This window comes from Pseudochaenichthys georgianus, chromosome 6 (assembly GCF_902827115.2).
Source record: "Pseudochaenichthys georgianus chromosome 6, fPseGeo1.2, whole genome shotgun sequence".
NCBI classification, from domain to species: domain Eukaryota; kingdom Metazoa; phylum Chordata; class Actinopteri; order Perciformes; family Channichthyidae; genus Pseudochaenichthys; species Pseudochaenichthys georgianus.
In genome coordinates, this window is record NC_047508.1 from 27032064 (window position 1) to 27056131 (window position 24068).

Consider the following 24068-nt stretch of genomic DNA (forward strand, 5'->3'; position numbering starts at 1 on the left):
CCAAGGCCAAAACACTATGAAAAAAGCAATGACTACTGATAAAAAAACAAACTAGTGCCAGACATACCTGACTGATAACCACAACAAGATATTTGAGACTAAAAACTTAAGCATCAAAGCCATAAAAAATACAAGTTGCTTTTATTTTTGCAAATCACTCTTGAGAAAGGATAAACAAAACCTAAATACTGTCCACTCTTCAACATAGTCAGATTTACAAAGAGATTGAAACAAAACACCATTTTGGCTGAATAAATTATCTTACAAAAACATAGATGATATCAACATAGTACAATAATTACAAAACACAGTGGAATCAATTTGTGCAAAATGCCTGTAAGATTACAGATGTCATAGAGCTCTCTCAGTCAGCTCACCGCTCTTTCAAACGTTTCTCAAATTCTGTCTCCCTTTTGTTTCTCACTCTCTTTGAAAACAAGTGGACAAGAGGTTTATTAAAGGGGGGACAGTGCAGAGAAGTGGAGGAACAAAGTCGTCTGACAGATCGCTCAGTTTAAACTGTGCTGTTCGCTTCCTGTTTCTCCTGCACCCCCCTCTAACCAAGTGTAGTGGATCAGTCCAGTCCACCTTTGTGCACAGGCCGCCTCCCGACAAGCGTCACTCTCTCCCAGGAAAAGGTGTCTCTCGTCAGTCTTTACATAGTGGTTTCTTCCCATTCCAGCTCAACATCACCTGCAGACCAGCACAAAGGAGTGGAGTGAGCCCTGTGCTGTGAGTGTGGTGTGTGTATTTAAGTGTGTAGAGGTGCACGTGTGTTTACATGTTGTTTACCTTCCATAGCGTCCAGGGAGTCCATCTTTTCCAGAGCAGAATAGCTGACAAACCAGATGGACTGGCTGTTGCCTTTGTTGTTTAGAAGTTCTTGCGTACTTTGGTGCAGGAAGATGTACTGGGCCTGACACACACACAAACACACATTAGCAGATACTGAGCAGATGTTCATAATAATTAAATTGGTGTTTAATTAAGTCAGAGGGTCCTGGTAGCTGGTGCAGACCATTTAATCACAACAACTCTGATTTAATTCCAGCTGGAGACCTGGGGGGTATACTGCGAAGCAGGATTTTCGCTTAGCCGGCTAAATTTAGGGAAAACTCCGGCTTTTCGGTCCTACGAAGCTGGTTCTCTTTTTAGCAGGCTAGATCTCCATGGTAACTTATGCTTAGCGGCTAACCTGGTCGGGACCAGGTTAGGTTGCAGGCTAAGAGCTCAACTCAGTGAAAGCACCGCCTGCTGACCAATCAGAGCTCAGTGTGCGGAGTTTAAAGCGATCAAGTCATATCACAGGAGAAAGGAAATACAGAAAAACTGCCGTCGCAGGAAAGACGGCCGGCAAAAATCACCGACTGTGTGAACGTGAACATGAATAGAATATCACCTCCATCTTCAGAGCAATCTGACTATTATAACATTAGCGTTAAGAAAGCTTACTTAAATATCTGCCACAACATAAGTAACCGGATCAGAGTACATTAAGTACAGTCCGCGGCATATCACTTCATAATGTATCATATATCTCCTTATCTGAGTCAGCTGAGCCGTATCTGGCCGTGCAACACTCACAGTGTCACATACTGTATGCAGAAGTATTATTTTAAGCAACACATAAGTTGACGAAACACTCGAGACAAATGTAATTGAAGTCAGATCGTGTTTTAGACGGGGGAGTGATATCATAAACCTGTTAATGTATGCATTCAAACACTTGTTCTGTTACCAGCTGTATTCACCTTGCAGGTGCAGCTCTGTGGCTTTGATCCTGGATAAAGTGTTTAAGTCATGGATGTTTAAAGTTTAACTTCTTCATATGTCTAATATTATAGTTGACTTTTCATTCAGGAAGTATGAGGCTGCGCTGTCAGTACGCTTCTCCATGTTTGTGATTGGTCGAATGCTCCAGATACCACCCCTTTCATGTGAACGCGCACCTAACTAGATAGGACACGGCTGGCTTGAGCGATCCACTTGATAACCAGCGTCGTAGTACAGTTTAGTGAGAGCGCGTATGTTTTGGATTAGGCCAACCGGCTAACTCAAACATATCCAGGTTAGGTTGAACCAGCTTCGTAGTACAGGCCCCTGTTAACCCTCTACTGTCTCCTGTCTGATAAAGGCAACAAACATAAAAACATATGACCATGTTTTTTTTCTTTCTTTTCAATATATAAAAAGAAACACATTAATCTTGCATTGCTGATTAGATTTTGTCAATTAATTGATTAAGTTTAAAGGTTTTTTTTCCCTCTCTCTTTCAGGACTCAAGCCTTTCAAAGCAACATTTTAATTTCCTTTAACAGAAGACAGAAAAAAACCCTCAAACTCAGACTAAATAATGAAATTGAAAATGATTTTGACTCCTAATGCTGCAGCTGCCACACCCCTGGGAGGTGTAACAGCAAGAGAGCTGGATACCATATTACTGATGGAAAGTACAGTAGAAATCAGTAATTATTAAATACCTCTACAAGATCTGACACACATCTACAATAACTGCCTTTGCTCTCGCTTTGAGTTAAGTGTTTTAGGTAAAAGAGTTAAATGTGGGTTAGTTAAAAGCTCTCTTCAACAACAATGTGCTCGAGTAGCTTGGCAATGACATTCGTGAGGTTATAAAATAATTGAATGGAATGATGGCCTCTTAAAGCGGAGGCTTTAATCCGCATGTGACTGGACTGCCATGCTAATAGTGAGCTGTCGGGAATGCTGCGGTCTCAAAGATTCAAGCAGCTTCGGAGCTGCAGACACTGCAGGCTCATATTTCACTGCCAAAATGTGGACACAGGAGAAATGCACAGAACATCAGGAAATAGTAAAAGCATAAAACTGAGGAGAGGCACAGGCACCAGTCAGAGGGTCCCTGCAGACACACACCATCCCTCTGTAAGTAATGACTGAAAAGAGTCATTTTAGGAAAGGTTCATGCTGACGGGAAACCCTGCTCAGCATATGTCTTTAATCCACTGCCAGATGCTTTCCCTTAGTCAAAATAAGAAATGTACCAAATGTTTCCTCATGGGGATGGGATCACAGCAGGACAAGAAGTTTAAAAAAAGTGGGACAAACCAAAACGCTACTTATGAGTATTTGATGATTTTTAAGTGTACTGAAAAAGCCACTTAAAAGAATACAAAAAACACCTTTTTTTTTCTTTTGTGTATCCTCTTTGTGTTTGTGAAATTAAACCTAAGAGAACAATTACATTTAATGTCAACTCACCAGATTCTGTACCATACACATCCTCTCGCTGCGAAGTTCAGCCACCAGGCCGTAAATATCCACAAAGTCGTGATCTCTGACGTGCTGAATGAGGTGGTCGAGAGCGATAAATACACCAGTTCTGCCCACACCAGCACTGAAGAACAAGGATAGATGGAGATTGTCAAGGAAGCTCCATTAGAATAAAGTATACGGTGCAATTTACTTTAAGGACCTTGCAGTAATGTAGGAAGTGTCAGTACACTGCTGTTTACCTGCAGTGGACCACTATAGTGGTGTTGTCGTGCCTGTGGGCTCGGACAGCTTGGACAAACTTGATGAGCGTGCTGCAGGACTCTGGGACTCCGTGCTCAGGCCACGATGTGTAGTTGAAGTGGCGAACGAGAATGTAGTGCCCATGCTGCACAAGATGGATTAACATTAATATAGATTACATAACTCAAAAGGTTGGAATGGAAGAAATGAATCACTGAGGAGTAGTTTGACATTTTGGAATTAATTCAACACCACTTTTATTTCTGACTGTTAAATATGAAACAGAGACTATTACATTAGTTTAGCATAAGGACTGGAAACAGCTTGTATCTTCTCATCTAACTCTTATTAAGTGTATTTCCTGTAGCGTTGAACTATTTCTTTAAGCTTTTGGCCTGTAACATTTACTTAAAAAGAAAATGGCAGCTACAGGCACATACATTTTTTTTGGTTCACATTATCCAGTTAGATGAACGTGGAAGAATTGACGTGGATATATTTGTGTATTACAAAGTTGGGAACAAATGCCCACATCCAGTATCTACATACAGCATGGTGTGTGTGAGTGTGTGATTGTGTAAGGTGTGTCGGCGTAATCACCTTTTCTACTTTGAGGGTTCTGACAGTCCAGTCAGGAAGGACTTCCTCTGACACTTTTGAGATGAGAATGTCACTAAACACCGACATCGGCTTATTGTCCTCTGGCCAGTACTTGTGACATCGAATCTGAATTGCCAAGCACACACACACGCACACACACACACACACACACACACACACACACACACACACACACACACACACACACACACACACACACACACACACACACACACACACACACACACACACACACACACACACACACACACACACACACACACACACACACACACACACACACACACACACATCAGATCTTCTGTTGACAGAGTTTTAAAGATGCCGCTCCTGTCCTCTGAATTCTATTTCATAACAGGGTCAAATGACGCACTCTCCCTTTCTCGTAACACTGTGTGAGCATGGCGATGGTGCGGGTTCCTGTTTCCCAGATCATCCTCCAAAAGTCGGCCACGGTGCCCGGCAGAGGCCCCTGGGTGGCTATGAACTCATTTGGACAAAGGTAGCCCTACAGAGCAGAAACACAGAGACTGAACATTGTATTTGCAAGTTCAAACAACACCCCAGCAACACACTCATGCAGAAATGAATAAACTTGAGGTTGTTATCTATCTATCTGACTGAATCAGAAAGGGACAGATATTTATTTATGTTTCGGATTGCTGGTACTCACTGACACAAAGCTGGCGTTGATGAAGTCAGAGCCCGCAGTGCCCGGCTCTGACAGCAGTTTCACTCGGTTGTTATTGTCTGGACAAAGTTTAATAAGAAGAGCATGATAGAAACATGTGAAATAAAGCTGTGCAAGCGCTGGTGAAATCGATATGCAGGTAATGTTGGAGCTAACACATATAATGTTCGTATACTGTGAGTATCTAAACCTTGAAACCTTACTTTCAGCTTGACCACTCACAAGGTTTAATGTTGGGGAAGCGGTTTTTGGATTTGTTCCAGGGCAGGTCAGCGTCGGTGGTGGCCAGGTCCTGCAGCAGCTTTGGTAGCTCCTGGGTAGACAACGCATTATACTTCAATATTAATAAACACACATACAAAAGGTTAAAGGTCAGAGCCTGTCTTTTTTTAAACAGTTGGGACTTAAAGGTGGGGTGGGTAAGTTTGAGAAGCCGTCTCGAGATACACTTTTTGTTATATTCCATGGAATGCTCTTAACATCCCGATAGCAATGAATATTTTAAGTGCTTTGACACAAAATCCATGAAAAAATGTCATCTGTGGAAGCCCTAGTACTGTAAAAAGCACGACCAATCATTTCAGCCGGCCCGGCTAAAGTAACTGGATGGCCTACCTGCCTGTCAGCCTTCCATCTGTGCACAAACTTATCTCGTGCCCTCATTGGTCATGTGTGCATTTGTGTGTGTTGGAGGAGCGGCTCTGTAAGGAAGTGGCAGATTTTTTCCGGCTGTGTATTTTAAAATTCTAGCGCACTCGAGCTGGTTTCGCCAAAATTACCTACCCCACCTTTAAGTGAAAGATACATTTGTTAAAACGTGTATTGTGACTTCAAAAGCACTGTTTAAATTATCAGAATGCTAGAAGTCTCCAACTTGATTAAGAATCTATTCAGGTATGAATGCAGGAATATATGTTATACGTCATGAATAATAAGCAACATGTAAAATGCAGAAAATTGTCATTTTAGTTAATACATTAATCACCAAATGCTTATTTGATCGGATGTTGAGCTGCTCTTGTGCATTAGTGAGGTGCAAAACAACAAGGAAAAAGCTGGCATTGATTTTGTTTGCATCACTTTCCTTTTTACTGCCTGCACTAACTTATTCCTATTATCGGTTTTCTGTGATGTACCCTGTTTTCTAACTGCAGACTTTCCTTCATGCTCCATTTATTTAGTCATTTCCAGGTTGTTTTCTTTTATTCCATCTCAATGCATACATGTCTACACAGTTTAGAAACACAGGTCCGGGTAGTAGGCAAACACTTACAGCAAACTCCTCCTGGAACTTGGAGTTGTCGTTGGCACACAGATCCTCTACATGCTGCAGGAAAGACTTCTTGTTGACAGGCCTGGCAGAGAGGGAAGGAGTTATGTGAGGAACAGAAAGAGATGTACAAACACTCTACAACAATATGCTATTTATGTTATTCTAGGATACATCTTATTTATACTGAGGCATACTGAACATGCTGATCTGTGCTGCAACTATTACGTGTATATTCAGATTATTTATGCAGGAGGACTTACTTGAGTGATTTCCTGTAACTGAGCAGCCTGGATGAAAATAGACAGCAAACATCAACCAAAAATAAACAAATTAACAAAATAATCACATCCCACACTGTGTTATTTCTGGGCCTGAAGGCTGAAGGGATCTTCACTGCAGAGAGTACATGGCATTGTAAGATAAAGCAGAGGAGGTTTAACCGTTTCTAATCAAATCTTTCTTTGCATTGCTGAAGACTTGTAGCTACGCAGATCCTTAGCTATTGATAACGCTACCACTTGTGCCCTCTATGGCTGATAAGCCTCCCGAGCAATTTTAAGATAGTGAGTGGGTAAACAAATTAAAATGGTCTCAAGCAGAGGGGTGTCGGCACCACTCTGCAATCCCTGCCTGTGATGGAGGAAAAGGAGACCCTGATTCCATCAACTATCGACCTCCACCAAAGGTTTAATAAGCAACACAGATGGATGATTTAGGGTGATTTGATTCGGGATTAATGGGAAATGTGACAATGACGAACACATAGTGATGGCCGGGTACAAGGCAGTGCGACATGCAATAAAAGCACACACAACAAAACGTGGCACACACAGGTCCAAAGCCCAACTTACTGGATCACATAAATCTCTTTCCGCCTAAAGAAGAAGGAAGAATACCTGGTGGGAGAGAAGTGCTTGGTGAGAGAAAGACAAAGCCAAGGCGAGTCAATGCAAGTGTCATGTGCGTGCAAGGAGGGTTATTTTTGCAACTTGTGTGACAGGTAACAAGAAAAAGTGGGATATTATAAAGCTTAGACAAGTGGTGTGTTATGCTGATCTCAGCTCCAACAAAGCAGAGACACAAATGACAAAAAATAACGTAAAGGGGACATACTGTATCATGCTCTACTGTAACATGTTTCAATGCTTTAATGTTCAAAAAAACGTTTGTGTCTGTTGTGATTGGTCAACCGCTTAGAGATGTACCGCCCCTTAGCCTATAATGATGTCACTATGTTATGGAAGTAAACAAAGGTGTCCAATGGAGGCGTTTCAGGAAAGGGGGGAGTGTGTTGGAGAGAAACTCTCTGGAGGATTTTTGCCTTTTCAGCCCATTTACATGCACAGAAAGCGGCAACACACTACAGGAAAGGGAACACCCCAAAAAGCATTATAGGGCCTCTTTAAAAGACAGCTGGTGCAGCTTAGATGTGAACACAACATGCAGCTGTAAAAAACCTCCAATGTTGCATCTAAAACGAGTGGACATTAAAGTATCCTCAGGGACTGCCTCCTTTTTTCTGGAGTCACTGCATATAAAAAATGTCATAGAGGATATTTATTAAGGCTGGCGAATATTTACTCAAGTAGGACCGTTATGTTTCTTTGCACATAAGAGATAAGAGACAGTTATCTGCCAGTGGAAGCTATTCTATTTATCCATCTTCTCTCATGTGGGTTTTATGTTTTTATTGTTTATTTTGTTGTTCATTCAATTCCTCTTGAAGACAAGCCACATTTAACACCTACAGTACAATAAGTAAACATTTTCTTTGGTATTCTGTCATTATATGGGTATTCTTTAGATGTTGGGGAAAGAAAGGTTTACAGAAATACTTTATTTTTTGTTGAAAGCTTTCTATTGGGTAGTATTTTGTCTAATATTAGCCATCGGTGACCTTGATGCACCAAAAGTAACTGAATCTCACTTTGCTTCTCACCAGCGTGCAGCACTTATTGCCTGTGCACTTGCTTGTGCCAAAGAAGACGCTCAAACTGAATTTTTATGTGAGGATGGTTGGAGAGCTGCAGAAAGGATGACTTGTCTGTTATGCTGAGAATTGAAGGTAAACTATAAAGCCCCGATAATGCCGTGTTGTTTCATAGTGATGCTGATTCTATTTTCTGTACTCATGTGCTGACAGGAGCACACATCAAGTTGGCTGCAGTGAAGATGTTCTTGTCTTGTTGACTTTAGAATCTCGTCTGGGGCAGCTAAATCAAGCCTAAACTCATGAATTGTGCATGCAGTTTCAGCTGCCAAAAATCTGTATGATATATTCAGTAAAGTGAAGCCCTTAGATTAAAAGTAATCACACAGACTAACCGGTTGAGTTTTTCTTGTTTGAGTTCCAGATCTGCCACAGCAATCAGCTGATCCAGTTTACACTTGGTCTCTATGATCTCTGCCTCTCTGGGTGAATAAGTCCCGCCCTCCTTCTTGCGCTGATGGATCCTGACATGTCAATCAAACACATCAGTTAATAACAAGGAAAATACAGAAATAATATTTATAATAATGTGAATAACAAATTGGGCATTGCAAAATGTCCCGTATGCACAAAGGATTTGCACATGTTTTATTTTGTGTAAAAATACCACATCAATGTCAATGCATTATTTAAGTTAATGTATTCATGTTTGCAAATAATTGAAAGCCTGCTGCTATCTTACTTGACAGAGCCACAGATGATAATGATGAGCAACACAGCCAAGGTGACGGAGAGCAAAACACCCAGAATGATCTGCTCTTCTCTGGTCAATAGCCCGTCCACTTCAGAGAGGAGACAACGTTACACAAAAACAACAAACAGGCTGTACAGGTTTTATATTTTCATTTATTGATTGGGAGAAAAACAGAGATGAATACAATTACCTGCAGTCTTGACGTGCTCCGAGTACACTGAGTCTGTGTATTGGCCATTAATATTAGTGGCTCTGAACTTAAACCTGGTGAATATGAACAGTCCAGTGTCAGCTTTTATTAACGTAAAGCCTGTTCATACAACTGTTTTTATTTTGCTGTGTGTTTGTGTGTTGCACTCACACATAGACTGTTTTTGGCTTCAGAGGTCCGTTGCAGAAATGATCGGTGTTGTTCTGCTTTAGACAGTCATTGTTCCGTCCGATCACGTAGGTTCCTGCTGTGGTGTGATTGTTCCTCACTGTGGGCGGGCCCCGTGCAGACACACTGCGACCCCCTCTAACGGGTGCGTCCGAGCGCTGCGCCCCGTCCCCAAGAGGACACAGTGGGTTGGGGAACCCCATGTCAGTCAGGTAAGGGTCAGGTCGATGGAAGAATGCATTCTTCCAGTTGGTCAGGTTCTGGATGTCCTTCACTGTGACAGGATGAGTAAGTCAGTTAGAGAGGAAAGGAATCGCAGGGGGACTGAGTCAAATTTCTGCTGACGTTAAGCTCTTTGGCTCATGCATACATTTAGTCTTTTTTGAGCTTAGGGCAGAGTGACATACTGTAAAACAAGATTCTAGTCGAGGCTTAAAGCCCTAACAAGACCGATACCCAAGTGTGCTCAACTAAAAGCGAAGGCTGTCAATGTTTCTGAAGAGTCATACCCCCTGACTCGGCCACGATGACCTGAATTTTTGTGATTGGTCCATTGTCGTCACTATAGAAACAGGCAGGCATGCGGATGGTGATACTCCTGTGGGTTACCATGGCAACCCCTCCATGGCCCAGCTCTGCCTGGGGTCTTTGCGTTGGCTTGGCCGGAGCTGGAATACACGCACGTGTGAACAAGCAGGAGCACACACACAGGAACACACACACACACACACACACACACACACACACACACACACACACACACACACACACACACACACACACACACACACACACACACACACACACACACACACACACACACACACACACACACACACACACACACACACACACACACACACACACACACACACACACAGAGACAGAGACTGTTGAGTCATTACAGTGTGTGTGAAGATGGCATTAATGCCTGTTGCATTTTACAAACAGGTTGATGCTCTATCCGCTACATCATGAACATACATCTGACGATATTGTGGAGTAAAGCTGTGTCAGACAAGGCCTGCCTACTGTTTTACTGAACATGACACTGTGCAGCGGCAATTCTATGTCTCACATCTACGCTGCACTGCTGCAACAAGAAAGGGAGACACACATTAAAGCACTGCAGAGCGCCCATAACAAAGCGCGACATGTACCTGTGATCCCTGTAGTTATACGGACTTGAGAGCTGGGTGGGCTCAGACCTGCCCCGTTCTTAGCTGAAATCTACAAACAGACAAATAGAAGAAAGGAGGGAAGACAGGCATATAGAGGAGTTATAGATAAAGAAAATGTTGATTTGAACAGAGTCAAACAAGGCTGTGTGTGTGTGTGTGTGTGTAATATATGTGTTTTTCACCTGTATGCTGTAGCTGTGTCCTCCCTTCAGACCCTCAATGACAGCAGTCATCGTGTTTTGGTCTCTGTGGGTGATATTAAGGCTGATGTTCTTGAATAGTTGGTCCTTTTCGTAGATGTACACAAAGTAGGATGTAATGTTTCCATTGGGCTCCTCTGGAGGGGTAAAAGTCACCTTCACTTGGTTCACTAACTCTGGGACAACTGATACTACAACATTCTTGGGAGGGTCCTTGGGCTCTGGGGCAGAGTAGAAATTATGCAGGAGAACATTAATTACAGATATATTCACTGTGAAGCAGCAGCCAGTGCTCCTCAGATGAGTATTTCTACATACCCTCCTCCAGCGTTTGAAATTCAATTGGTCCGATAGCTTTCCCATCGCTGGCAGCATGCTCCGATTGACCGGTAAAGGCAGTGATAGTCACAAAGTAACGAGTGAAGGCAGTCAGCTCAGTCACAACAACGGTCGTCAGCTCTCCTGGAGCCCGGACTGTAGAGAAGTTCAGACCGGGACCGTCCACCTGGTTTAACAGGATAGTTCATCGGAACATTTTAATTTGAAATTCATATTGTTTCACCACACACAAACTCATAACACCATTTTGGTGACATGTTCATATTTTTGCATGTGTCTGTAGAAACAAAATCCAATGAGATGACCTGCACAAGATAGGAAGTAGGTCCAGCGATAACAGCTGGAGGGTTCCATGTGATGTGAAGGCCGCTGGAGGTGGGGGTCACTTTCAGGTCCCGGGGAGGGTCATCAGGGTCTGAGGGAGGAGATAAATTATGCTTATGATGCTATTTACATTTTTAAAAGCCTTAAAGATAATGAATGATTTGTTAGCATGCTAATGTTGATTGCTGAATGCTGTTTAAGTCTTTTGAAAGACACGCCAAAGTCCAAATAACTATTACAGGAATAATCTAGTTTTAAATCCAATTTTTGTTTATTTTTGTTTACCTTGGAAATCATCACAGGCAATTCTAAAACATCCTATCATCACTGTGATGTTCTTACTTCCAGCCAAGGTGCGTTCATATTTCCAGAGTGTGTATTCTCCAACCCCAGCATTGGTCACAGCAGCCACCTTGAAGCGGTAGTATCGGTATTTAGCCAGGGATTGGAGTGTGACGCTGAGGCTCCCGTCCATGTGGTCCGAAGCATTCACCGACACTGTGACATTAGAGTGAACGCAGTCTGAGGTCGGCTCGTCCTCTGGGGCCGGCTGTGCAGTAGTTATTGTGTTTGGTTCGCAAACAGTGGAAATCAGCTGTGCAATGACATGGTACTCTTTCAGCAGGCCGGGAATGGAGAGTGGTGCAGCCCATTGAAGTGTCACATTGTTAGGGGTGACCTGAGAGATGGTGAGGAAGCGAGGGGCAGCGGGGGCTGTAAAGGGAACAAAGTGGATAGAGACAAGTATTTATCCTGTATTATTGTTTGTTCGGAAATTAAAGATAAAAATGTTTCACAATACACAGTGAGTGATTACCTGATTCAGAGAGAGTGGAAGCAGTACAGTTCAGTCCATCTCCAGGTCCTGCAGAGTTAACTGCAGACACGGTGAGAGCGTACTCCTGATCTGGAGACAGCCCTGTCACTGTGTACACTGGTGTGTAAACCTGGTGTGTGTATGACTGCGAGTCAACCTCCACTAGAATTTCATAAAACATTATCTGCCCATTAGGGTTGCTTGGAAGTTCCCAAAACAGCTGAATTGAATCCCAGCTAACTCCAGAGCAAGACAGGTTCCCCACAGCGTCAGACACTGCAGACAGAGAGATGACATTGGAACATTGTTATAGTACTATTAGCTTAAGTAAGCGTTCATCACTGTCCACTGTAAGAGGAAGGAAAAAACGAATACAATTTCAGTTGGTTTTTTGTCGCACATGATTAAAAACGGCTGCTACACCCATAGTTTTGCCAAAGATTATTTTATATTACTGGAAATTACAAAAATTCAACCTGTAGACAAAATAGCCTAAAAAAACTGATTAACATTTTTTACAAACAATAATTACCAACTTTTATTTATACATTTATTTTTTGTTGTAGAGCCAGAAACTCTGTGGTAATGACCCGCTGTTCTTGAGGAGAGTCACATTTTTCTATGTGCTTGTGAAAAAAATGATGTTTTATGTCTGTATATGACAATTGTTGTTAATAATAATAATAATACATTTTATTTCAAAGCGCTTTTCCAGGTGCTCAAAGACGCTTTACAGTGGTTTGATAAAACATGATAAAATAGAATAAAGAATAGAAATAAAAAATAAATAAATATTAAAACAGCAACACAGCATCATTCACAAATTAAAAGCCAGTCTGAAGTTTTGGTCAGTGTTTTGAAAGTGGGGGGGTCAGTGCAATCTCTGATGTGTTGTGGAAGGGAGTTCCAGAGGGTGGGGGCAGCGATGGAGAAGGCTCTGTCCCCCCAGGTTCGGTGCTTGGTTCGTGTGGGGATAGAGAGGAGGTTCGCTTCTGATGAACGAAGGCTGCGGGAGGGGGTGTAGTGGTGGATCAGGTCGGTGAGGTAGGGGGGGGGCCTGGTTATTGAGAACTTTGTGTGTTAGCAGAAGGATTTTGAAGTGTATTCGTTGACGGATAGGGAGCCAGTGCAGGTTTTGAAGGACGGGGGTGATGTGGTCTCTGGAGCGGGTGTGGGTGAGGAGGCGGGCAGCGCAGTTCTGGATGTATTGTAGTTTATCTAGAATTTTGGATGATGAACCATACAGGATGCTGTTGCAGTAGTCCAGTCTTGAGGTGATAAATGCGTGAATTTGTTTGTTAATAGGACAAGAAGTTATAACTGGTTATAAAATGTTGATTACCTCAGAAATGAATGGCAAAACTTACTGTATTTACATGAGGAGGACATGTTTAAATGGTCTAATGCTTGCATTTATGCTTTGATTTAATTGCCCCTTAAGGGAAAAATAAGGTATTTCAAACTGAATTAAATACACTGTACAAATCAATTTTATTTTCAACCTTTATAAATTGTGATGGGAGACCTTTATCGTTCTAACATCCCCTGTGTACGGTGTGTACTTTACCTGACTCGTTAGTGGTGAAGGCCACAGGGCTGCTGAACTGATTCCCATGGCCCACTCTGGTGTAACTGTAAACACTGATCTCGTAGGAGCTATGAGGCCTGAAGCCTGAAAGATCCTCGATGGTCGACGGCCCAGAGGAATTCTGAACACACACACGCACACACACACACACACACACACACACACACACACACACACACACACACACACACACACACACACACACACACACACACACACACACACACACACACACACACACACACACACACACACACATAAATCATCCAATCCTGCTTCCTGGAGTGGGTGTCTTATTGAATTAGCACACATGCAGTACGTGCCCGTGTGTATAATGTTACTACTGAGTGGTATCTAGAGTGTGAAATTAGAGCTACCGTAAGTGTGACACTTTTCTTCTCTGGAGTGTGTGTTAGTGTGAGTGTGATGTTGTTATTGAGGGGTAGCTTTCGGTGTGTGAAATTGACGGTACCCTGTGTGTGACGGTGTGTGTGATGAGGTCTCGGATCCTGAAGCCGTATTGTATCACCACTCCATTGGGCTCCAGAGGAGGCTCCCAGCTCAGCCACACAGAGACCGCTGTGTGGTTATATATGGTCAGGTTACGGGGGGGGGATATGGGGCCTGAAACAAAAGTATGGCAAACAGATTAAACGACTGAAACAGAATGTAGTCAGGATACCTTCGTAGTTTCATTCATTAATACCATCTAATAAGGATCTTAGAGAAATATTGGTAGCACTGTCTATGACGTCTTTGTTTATGTTTTGTTATATAAGTAATTACAATGGATTTTTTCAAGATTCAAGGCTTTTATTGTCATTTGTACATAGCTACAGTGTAGTTACGTCAATGAACATCTTAGCTCACAGGCTCCTCCAACAGTGCAGCACAATAAAACAGATACAATAGTGCAAGTAAATACAAATACAATTGAATAGAAGAATAGTCTATATAGTAATTTGGAATATGATATATTAGATAAATCGTTTTTTTAAGTTGCAAACAGATGACTGTTATGGATCTTATTACACCGTAAAGTTGTGGTTTTAAGCACTCATAAGTATTCATAATGCTAACAACCATTATAACACAATATAAAGCATTTTATAATGATTTATAAGGTACAAGTATCTAGTATGTTTTTTTCTGCATGGATTATTTTGTATTATAATTCCCATAGTTTTACCATATTGCTCCTGTGGGTATTGTCCGGAGTAATCAATGTATTACATGTTTATTATATGTATATAGCGATTTGAGCACTTGGAAAAGCGCTAAAATAAATACCATGCATTATTATGATTGGTTGCATTATAACCATGCATCACAACTACAGGAATTATAACACACTAAGACCATTTAAAAATAATATCAGCGAGTGACCAACAATTACATGCATTTATGTTAGCTAACCTTTAAAGTAATTATAAAAAGTGTGTTTATAAAGCATCATAGACATGTTTCCCCGCTAACCTCCTTCATCGGTGTGCAGCTGCAGCAGCAGGTAGGGTCCTGAGCCTTTACGCGTAGCAGCTGTAATAGTGATGTTGTAAGCTGTGTATGGAAGCAGGTTGCTGAGGATGAACGAGGTGTTGGAGGTTTGAGTTGTGTTGGAGCCCCCTGGGCCAAAAAGAGTGAGGGTATATTCTGTTATCTCCCCGTTGGCCTCCAGAGGGCGCTGCCAGACCATCGCGATAGAGGATGACGACTGATTCTTGGTGGACACCAGCACCGGAGCAGAACTAGGAACTAAGGAGGAACGATTTCACATTAAAAACATAAACCACACTCCATTAATAGATGTTTGTGTAGATAAACTCACTATCATCATCTGTTCGCAGATACATCGTGCTGGTATGATTGTAGGCCGCGCCAGCACGAGTTGCCGGGGTAACAGTCAACACATAGAAGAAATATTTCCTCAATCTGGTGAACAGAAAGACTGTGTCAGTCGTGCTATGCTTGATGGTCTTGTTGACAGCTGGAGCCCCTTGGTTGGGTGGGTCTGGGAAGATGCCAGCCGCCTGTAAGGTGAGCAGGTAGGTGGGACGGCCGTTGGGCTCCAGGGGAGGGTCCCAGCTGACGATGATGGCAGTGGAGCTGAAGATCTGAGCGGTTAGGTTTTTCACTGAGTCACTTGGCACTGGAGAAGGAAACAAGAAGAATGGTGTTACTATTTTTTAACTAACATTGACGACACTGATTCAAAACATTTTAATGTGAGTTTACTGTACTATGAGGCAGTACATGAGGGCATCAATCAAACATACACACTGACACTTGAGGGAAAATGAAGAGCGCACCAGTCATCATCATTATCATCATTATAATCATCATCTATTACAAGCATCGTCATAATTACCGGCAGCATTGTTGGAATTCACAAAATCAAAAACAGCATGTCAAGGAGAACAATTCAGCATGTCAGTATTTTAACAAAACAAAAACACAGCAGTAAGACAGCACAGTAAACAGGCTTAGACACATTGTCATAACATTAATATATAAACAGCACATTCAGAGACATAAAGTGGCATTTAGGAGGGAAACGAGCACATGGAAAACCTTGGGAAAGAAAGAGGTTGAGGAGAAAATACTCATCCTGTTCATCGTCTCTGCCCCTCCAAAAATTACGCATGGTACAAAGATAAGAAAAAAAGTGGGGATGAAGGGGAAAGGGGAGGGGATCCATGAGATGAATGAGTGGATGTGAGGGGCCAGGTGTGAGTGGGGGTCTGAGCCCAGCAGGGGGGGGGGGGGGGGGCTCGGCTGTGCCCTGGAGATCCGGTGCTTTGCTGAGAGTGGAACAACTAGAGCACAGGTAGAGATACACAGTCAGTATGAGCAGTAATAGTTCAGAACATAGAAAACTATTACTATGGCTAAACAAGAAAACATGAATTATGGCATATAAATATGAACCGTTTGTGACAAAGTCTGTGGCGGTTGTCTGCACCATTTTTCCCAAAATAACATAAAAACAAAGAGATCAGAGAGATATTTATTTACTTTATACACTGAGGATTTGTAAGTACAACATTACATTCAAATTCTGATTTATGTGACAACAAGGCAATTGTCGCAATGGCACAGCACGAACGTAAGGCTTTTTTATTTTACTTAAATCCTACAGTTCCGTTCTTCTCTGTGTCTTTTAATCCCTTACAACTTTCGTCATGCTTCGCAAAAGGAAACGCAAACTGGCTGTCTCCAAGGCGTCACAGGCGGACAAAAATAGAGCCGGTTTGCAAGACCGACTGTTATTCCCTTTTACTAACAGGCTGAAAGTCCCATCTTCAATCGCAGAGTTTTTATGTCATTTTCATTTTTATAAGTTGAAGAGATTTTGGAAAAAGTGTGCAGACTAACCATCCAGTGAGACGTTGTACAATAATATATCTAGCGTTATGTGTAGTATTTCATGTGTAATTCTATTTCTTTATTATTATTATTTACATTGGTGCATGTGGGTGTGTGTCAGCAGGTGTGTCTGACTGACCGTCCTCAGGTAATAACAGGACAAGTGGCTCGCTCTGGACCCCCCCGTCCCCCTGCACTGTGCTAGAGGTCATCCACAGCGTGTAGTTTGTGCCTCCAATCAGCCGGGTCAGAGTGAAGTAGAGGGCTGAATCAGGAGAGGCCGGCTCAGGTAGGTCTGACACTGGAACCCTCTATGGAGAAAAACAAATGTTAGTTTGGTTTTCATACACAGAGCAGAACAGATGCTTTTCAAATGAAAGAAAAAACCCAACATTAAATGTCATTTTTTTTTACCACAAGCACTCAGGAAGAATCTGCATTAATTTAGACCATGGATAAAAATAAAGATTTAAACATTTTAAAAATAAATGCAGAAACAAATATTTGGCCATGAAGAATTGTTTGTTCACAGATTTAAAAAAATCTATTATTTATATAGTGGTATGAAGACAGCATCATACATCTTCAGTCCTTTCCGAACCCAGCCAGACGGATTATTTAATGCTTGTTATTATTTTCTTATATTTTGGCCTTGAGGACAGCATAACAAGCAGTTATGAAGTTATAACGTTGATATGAAGCATTTCTTAGCAATTTACTAGTTAGTATTAGTTCATAATTTAGACATCCAGCAGAAACAAGGCAATATTGCTAAATTGTCTAAATTCAGAGTTTCGATTGTGTCCAAAATGTTCTCTCTTTTAGCTCTGCTTTGTTCTCCACCGACTCCAGAGAGAATGATTTGTTTCTTTAGCAGCTAACAGGATCACAGTGTTCACCAGCCTGTCACTAGCTCTGCTGTTTGATGCTGTGCAGGGAGCATGCAGAGTGATTAGTTGGCAACAACTACCTGCTGCTGGAAGAGGGTTACTGAGATCAGTGCGAGGGAACCAAAGTTTGTGTCTCACCTGCTCAGCCACAGTATCGTTATAAGAGTAGTATATAGAGTAGTGTACAATGAGTCCATTAGGTTCAGTAGGCGGGTGCCACAGCAAGGTGACGGAGGAGGTGGTCACATTTGCAAAAGTCACATTCTGCGGGGAGTCAAATGGTTCTGAGAAACACACAGATAAATATTCAGAACGAGGAAGAAACTACACACATGGTGATTCATTCTTTTGATGTAATTTGTCTTAATGGTCTTAAACATCCTCCAGCACCTGCATCAGTGGTGGTGAAGCTGATGTAGATCAGCACTCCTCCATCTCCCAGTCGGGTCCAGCTGGAGACAGAGGCGTTGTAGCGGCTCTCTGAGTCTACATTAATAACCACTGACGTCCCCGTCACATTCTGCCACAGCTCAGTCGTTTCATTCCTATCAAAGAGAGCCACTATTTATGTTGCAATGTGTTTCTGAATCTCTTCAGTCAAACAGGGAGAAGGAAATTAGGAAACTCACCAAACTCTGACTTTGTAGTAGAGTATGTCTGAATTGGCTTCGTGCGGTGGTTGCCATGACAACTCTACTTCATAATCTGACAACTTCCTGGCGAGGAGAAACTGAGGAGCTGTGTTTGGGGCTGAGATGCAGGAGAAAGACTTTCCAGTGAAAAAACACAATCAGGAGGATGGGCCCAATCAATACAGACACTGAGGAGTGATGAAAAATATATTTGCACTGGGGAACTAGGAACCTCAGGTGGCCCCTCAGGAAAGTGCCCGAGAGAAACTGAATGTTTCCCTGAAATAAAAGACTGGTTAGTTGAAAGGACTCTTCAGGAGCTTCTCAGAGCTGATTGGAGACAAGAGCGTCACGTGGCATCAAAGACCTGTGATGTAACATCATTAGCATGATCTGAAACAAAGATGTAACTGAGGAGGATAAGACGAGAGGAAAGTCAGATTTAATCAGACGCCCTCCGAACTCTGTCATGATGTAATCGCGCAGCGTCCTGGATCTGAAAACAAACCCTCCCTCTCCCCCCCCCCCCCCCAACCCTTCTCACCATCCTCCAGTGTAGTGATGTTCAGCGGATCACTGCTGTAGTTCCCAGGCCCAACGCGTGTGTGTGCTTGCACCATGACGTGGTAGTTGGCGTACTTCCTCAGATGTGTGATGTGGATGTAGTTGGTAGGGGAGGTGAGGTTCAGGTAGTGGCTGGAGTTCCACAGCTGCAGGCTGTAGTGGGTAATGATCCCGTTTGGCAGCAGAGGGGGCTGCCAGGTCACGTTCACCTCGCTGGGACTGACCGACTCATAAGTAACGTCATACGGAGGACTGCCCGGGACTGAAGAGAGAACACAAGAAGATGCACTGTTATTAAAATCTGAAAATGTGGTATTGTTACTCAATATTTTTAATAAGTGCATATTAGCTACAGTAGCTGCAACCAACAACAGTTTGAATCATTGATAAATCCAAAGATTATTCTGTAAATGAGTGAATAATTGTTTGGTCTATGGGATAGTTAATAGTTAAGTTAATAGTTAAAAATATCCATCCCAGTTTCCCCAAATCCTAGATGTTTTCTTTAAAAAAATCCAGTTTTTCAGTCAAAAAAAGATATTTAGTTTAGTAAGATGTACTACCCAGGAAAGCAGTACATTTCTATATTTTCAGAGTTTGAAAACAGAATGAATAGATTTTAGTTTAGGATTATTTTCCTGTCGATCAACTAATCAATCATTCTACTAATTGTTGCAGCTCTAGCATTCACGTTGTTGAATGCATCCATCAACACACCGTCTTCTCCGGACAGCAGGTACAAAGATTCTGACGTTTGGTTGCCGTGGCCGTAACGGGTGTACGCCCTCACAGTCACGTTGTAGTAGGAGAAAGGCTTCAGGTTCATCAGAGTTGCTGTGTTTGAGGATGTGTTCAGTAACTCAGAGTAGGACTCGTTCTCATACTGGACCTCGTAATATTGGATCATCCCATTGGCTTGCTCTGGGGCGGACCAGGCCAATGTGGCGGCGAGGGGGCTGGTGGCGACCACAGTGAGGTTCACAGGGGGGGAATCAGGCTCTGGGGATGGACCGACAAGAAAATCACAGATAAAAAAAAATGAATTGAAGAAAATCAAATCAAACAATCCAATAATTAGGCTGAAATATCCTCATAATAAATATTGGGAGCAAAATAATACATTTAATTGTTGATAGTTTGCATGCCACAGACTAGGCACCCACATCAATAAAAAAAGAAGGTAAAACAGCTTCAGAAACATATAAAACACAATATCTGCATTATTTTAACAACTCTAACAAATGTTTTGACCGTTGTGTATTGTCGTTGCCTTTGTTTTCAGCACATACCGTCCTCTAAGGTGAAAACAAAGATGTCATCTTCCTCCGACAGGGAGCTCTCTCCCACAGCTGTAGAAGCAGCTACGCGTAGCTTATAACCAGTATACTTCTCCAGATCTATACATTAGAAAATAGATATTTATCAACAACCTGTATTATAATGAGTATAACGACTGTACAGAAAAGGTGATTTCTCTACCCGTTATCAATATGCTGGTAGCGTCAGTAGACCACTTCAGGGCCTGATCACTGTGCAGTTTGAGGCCGTAGACGGTGTAATGTGTGATCCGCCCGTTGGGGTTAAGTGGTGGCGCCCAGCTCACTAGTATGGAGGTGGAGCTGATGTTTTGATAGGACACTTCCAGCACTGAGCTAGGGACTAAACAAAACATACAGAACTAGACATTAATATAAATAAATATATTATATTATATAAATATGTTGTTTTGGGGTTTTTGCAGGCCTGATCATTTGTTATGATAATTAATTGTCAATACTAATTACTTGAAATACTTTATTTATATACATTTTCCTATTCTTTCTAAACTTAGAACTTAGAAGATTAACATACAGTATTTGACGAGCTGTATTGTTTCAGGGTTGTATACAAATGGTTGATTTCACCAATTTAGCATGTGTAAATTAAATGTATTGTAATGAAATAGTGCACCCACCCTGCTCCCTGGTCTTCTCAGTGATATCTGTTGCAGGACCCTCTCCCACTGGTGTGGAAGCAGTGACCTTGAACGTGTACTCGGTGAAGGGATTCAGATCTGACACCAGGTAAGACAACTCCTCAGACAAAACGTCCATCACCTCCTCTCTCATTGTTACACCTGCAACACGCATGCAAGACACAGATGGATACACAAGAGCACACACACACAATTTATAAGCACAGATAAAAATACTTTTACAATGGGCGGCAGGAAGTTAAGGGAAGCAGTGTGTTTCGGGAGTTCTCTCGCACCTGTAGCACCAGAAGTTGCTGTGTTGCGTGTTAAAAAGATTCCTGTAATTGATGCATCTTGAGTAAACAAGCGTAGCTGGCCTGGGGTCAGGGCCAAGCGTGATGAATCTGAGGTCAGATCTCCAGCCTGGGATTGCTTTGTCAGCCAGGGTGGAGGCGTAGCCGATGGCACAGAGGTAGGAGAAAATGAAGAAGTCCCAGAGACTACAGAGTCAGAGGATTGAGTGTTTGTGCTGTCAGAGTGTGAAGCAGAAATGTAACTTGTGTTGGGCTCCTCGGTGACCGCGGATGCAGCGGTCTCTTGAGCATAGGTGTTAGTGATTTGGTCGGCAATTCTTTGTCCAGAGTGTGTTATGCCAGAAGCAGTTGAACCTTTGGGAAGGGTGCGATCAGGGACAGTGGCAGTGAATGTCGGCGGAGATGTGATCAGGCTGAGCTCAGCTGTTCTCTTACGGCGCCCGGAATTGTTACTGACATCAGGGGGAACAATCTCATCTTCAGGCAAATCAGTTGTATTCTGAAAGAAGAGAAAACTACAGTTTATTGTCTGTCTGTAGTTTTGGGGTTGGGGGCAGTTTTTCTAAAGGGCAGTCGAAACCTTGTACAGGTGTTTATGATACTCTGTCCTTTCCCTGAAGGCCATCAAGAGAGGAGTTTTTACATTGCAAATCCTCTTTTCTTCAATATGTACAGTAAGTAAATGCAGGGTTAACAGTAACATTTGCTCCAACCTTTCTAGATGAACAGGCTCAGGTTTTAAAACTGAATTGTTATCATTACTAAACTGTATTGGGATACATTTTTGGTGGTTTTAGGAATATGTTTACTATCTGGCCTACCATTTCAGCAGTGAGGGTGATGTCCTGCAGCAGGGTGACGCCAACCAGAACCTGCAGTTTGTACTGTATGATCGGACCATTGGGCTGGGCAGGGATCCTCCAACTCACACGGATTGAAACTGAATCCTCAGCTTCAGCTATCAAGTCCTGCACTGCACTGGGTGCTACTCACACAAATAAAGAGCCAAAGAGAATTAGACACAGACATAGAAGTACAGAAAACACACCTCTACACATCGGGAATATTTATTAGACTTTACTGTGTCATCTTTGACATTTCTGTAGCTCTGCGTGTTATTGTGTCACCCTTTTCCTCCCCAAAATAAAGTTATGAGTGAATTTATGAGGATTCATCTAAATGCAAAATAACATATGTAAGTATATTAGTACTGTATGCAAGAACACCCACCTTCTGCAGGTGTAATCACATCATCCTGCACTGCTGGGCCTACTTCTCCAGACACTTTGGCTCTGACGGCCAACGTGTACCTTGTGAAAGGACTCAAACCAGTCAGAGCAAACCGCGTGTCTGCTGTGCTGTTCTCATACAAATATCCTGGCATGGAGGGGAAATAGAAACATGTGTGGATTTCAATCAGTTTAGAGTTTAAGACCTAAATTATGCATGAATGTGAGTGTATTTCAAAACCTGTAGGTCCATAAAGGTAGATAACGTAGGTGTTTTTTCCTGTGATGATGTTGGGAGAGCTCCAGGACACGGATATAGATCTAGATGTCATATTCAATACAACAAAGTTTGTTGGGGAGTCTTCTGGGACTGCAGAGATAGAAATAAAGATGTTCTTAAATGTTGCAAATATTGAATATCCCACTAATCAATACACCAGTTAAACAGAAGCTACGGCCTGGTTTACTTCTTTTTCCACACCTGATTCTGGCATGCGGACCATAGTGGAGGCTATTTGTCCCTCTCCGTCAGAGGTGAAGGCAGAAACTTCAAATAGATATGCGGTATAAGGGCGTAGCTGATCAACCCCTACTGATATGGGCACACTCCAGGCGGCTGCAGGGGGCACGGCGGAGTGGGTGATGGGTGATGACGAGGCTGTTATCTCCACGGGACTGGGAGTCGCACGGGACAGGATATCGGCTGCATCCTGCACATACAAAATCATAAAGGACAATTCAAGCCTTATATAATACACATGGCCGGATTTGTGCTTTGGTAGCATCTAAAATGCTGACACAAACAGAACATTTCACAATAACAGTTGAATTAAAAGAGGGTGACAGAATGATGCAGTACATTGCAGTGAGGCAGCGTCCCGGTCATGATGTCCTCTGCATTGACCTCCAGCGTGCGAACCGTCTGCCCGGTACGAGCGTGTTTAGCCTTGACAGCAAACTTTGTGATGAGGCCGTTGATGCGGTGTGGCAGGAACCAAGTAACCAACACATTAGTGTGGTTCTGAGAAAACGCTGTCAAGTTGGTCACCAGGCCAGGGGCTGCAGGAAATGCAACATAGCAATGAGTGAGGCAGAACATATTTTGTTATACAGTTAAAGCATAGACTTACACACACACACAAATAAATAAACAATTAGCAAGATCATTACTCTTTTAGATGTAAAGATTATTATGCAAATAGGTGTGCATGAAAACTCACGGGATTCAGCTGTCTTGATGTATAAAGATTTGCTGAAGGCTCCTATTCCAGCTGGAGATATGGCTGCTACCTGAAGTGACAGAGAGTAAGAGAGGAAGTACTGTATGTATAATCATTAATTCATTCTCCTGTCAATAGGGCATGGGTTAGCATCTGAGGCAATGATCACTGCAATAATGATACATTATACACAGGTATGTTGACAGTAATTAAAAGCACTCTGAATTGATTTAAACAGAATAAATTAAAATGAATGACAAATACATTAATAATGACATGAAAGTAAAATACCAATTTAAGTCTGATTATCAGG

General features: G+C 42.3%; 1 protein-coding gene across 1 annotated transcript in view; it reads right to left on the reverse strand.

Annotated features, from left to right (window-relative positions):
* Positions 1-149: 149 nt before the first annotated feature.
* ptprq (protein tyrosine phosphatase receptor type Q) overlaps positions 150-24068 on the reverse strand; it is a 46281-nt gene continuing 22362 nt past the window's right edge. The window contains exons 22-63 of the mRNA XM_034084527.1: positions 23756-23825; positions 23395-23594; positions 23017-23245; positions 22777-22905; positions 22537-22683; positions 22128-22291; positions 21289-21805; positions 20993-21154; positions 20518-20697; positions 20328-20435; positions 19756-20037; positions 19019-19300; positions 18472-18592; positions 18233-18387; positions 17981-18126; positions 17092-17263; positions 15415-15735; positions 15066-15341; positions 14062-14213; positions 13569-13710; positions 12002-12277; positions 11527-11898; positions 11166-11275; positions 10840-11026; positions 10504-10742; positions 10301-10370; positions 9650-9808; positions 9123-9414; positions 8952-9025; positions 8750-8849; positions 8403-8531; positions 6929-6973; positions 6338-6364; positions 6078-6159; positions 5027-5117; positions 4787-4863; positions 4487-4621; positions 4093-4218; positions 3492-3637; positions 3238-3373; positions 793-916; positions 150-693 (exon numbers count right to left, since the gene is read on the reverse strand). Coding sequence (XP_033940418.1) covers positions 656-693; positions 793-916; positions 3238-3373; positions 3492-3637; positions 4093-4218; positions 4487-4621; positions 4787-4863; positions 5027-5117; positions 6078-6159; positions 6338-6364; positions 6929-6973; positions 8403-8531; positions 8750-8849; positions 8952-9025; positions 9123-9414; positions 9650-9808; positions 10301-10370; positions 10504-10742; positions 10840-11026; positions 11166-11275; positions 11527-11898; positions 12002-12277; positions 13569-13710; positions 14062-14213; positions 15066-15341; positions 15415-15735; positions 17092-17263; positions 17981-18126; positions 18233-18387; positions 18472-18592; positions 19019-19300; positions 19756-20037; positions 20328-20435; positions 20518-20697; positions 20993-21154; positions 21289-21805; positions 22128-22291; positions 22537-22683; positions 22777-22905; positions 23017-23245; positions 23395-23594; positions 23756-23825 — 6990 coding nt within the window. The 3' untranslated portion in view covers positions 150-655. The remainder of the gene's footprint in view (positions 694-792; positions 917-3237; positions 3374-3491; positions 3638-4092; positions 4219-4486; positions 4622-4786; positions 4864-5026; positions 5118-6077; positions 6160-6337; positions 6365-6928; positions 6974-8402; positions 8532-8749; positions 8850-8951; positions 9026-9122; positions 9415-9649; positions 9809-10300; positions 10371-10503; positions 10743-10839; positions 11027-11165; positions 11276-11526; positions 11899-12001; positions 12278-13568; positions 13711-14061; positions 14214-15065; positions 15342-15414; positions 15736-17091; positions 17264-17980; positions 18127-18232; positions 18388-18471; positions 18593-19018; positions 19301-19755; positions 20038-20327; positions 20436-20517; positions 20698-20992; positions 21155-21288; positions 21806-22127; positions 22292-22536; positions 22684-22776; positions 22906-23016; positions 23246-23394; positions 23595-23755; positions 23826-24068) is intronic.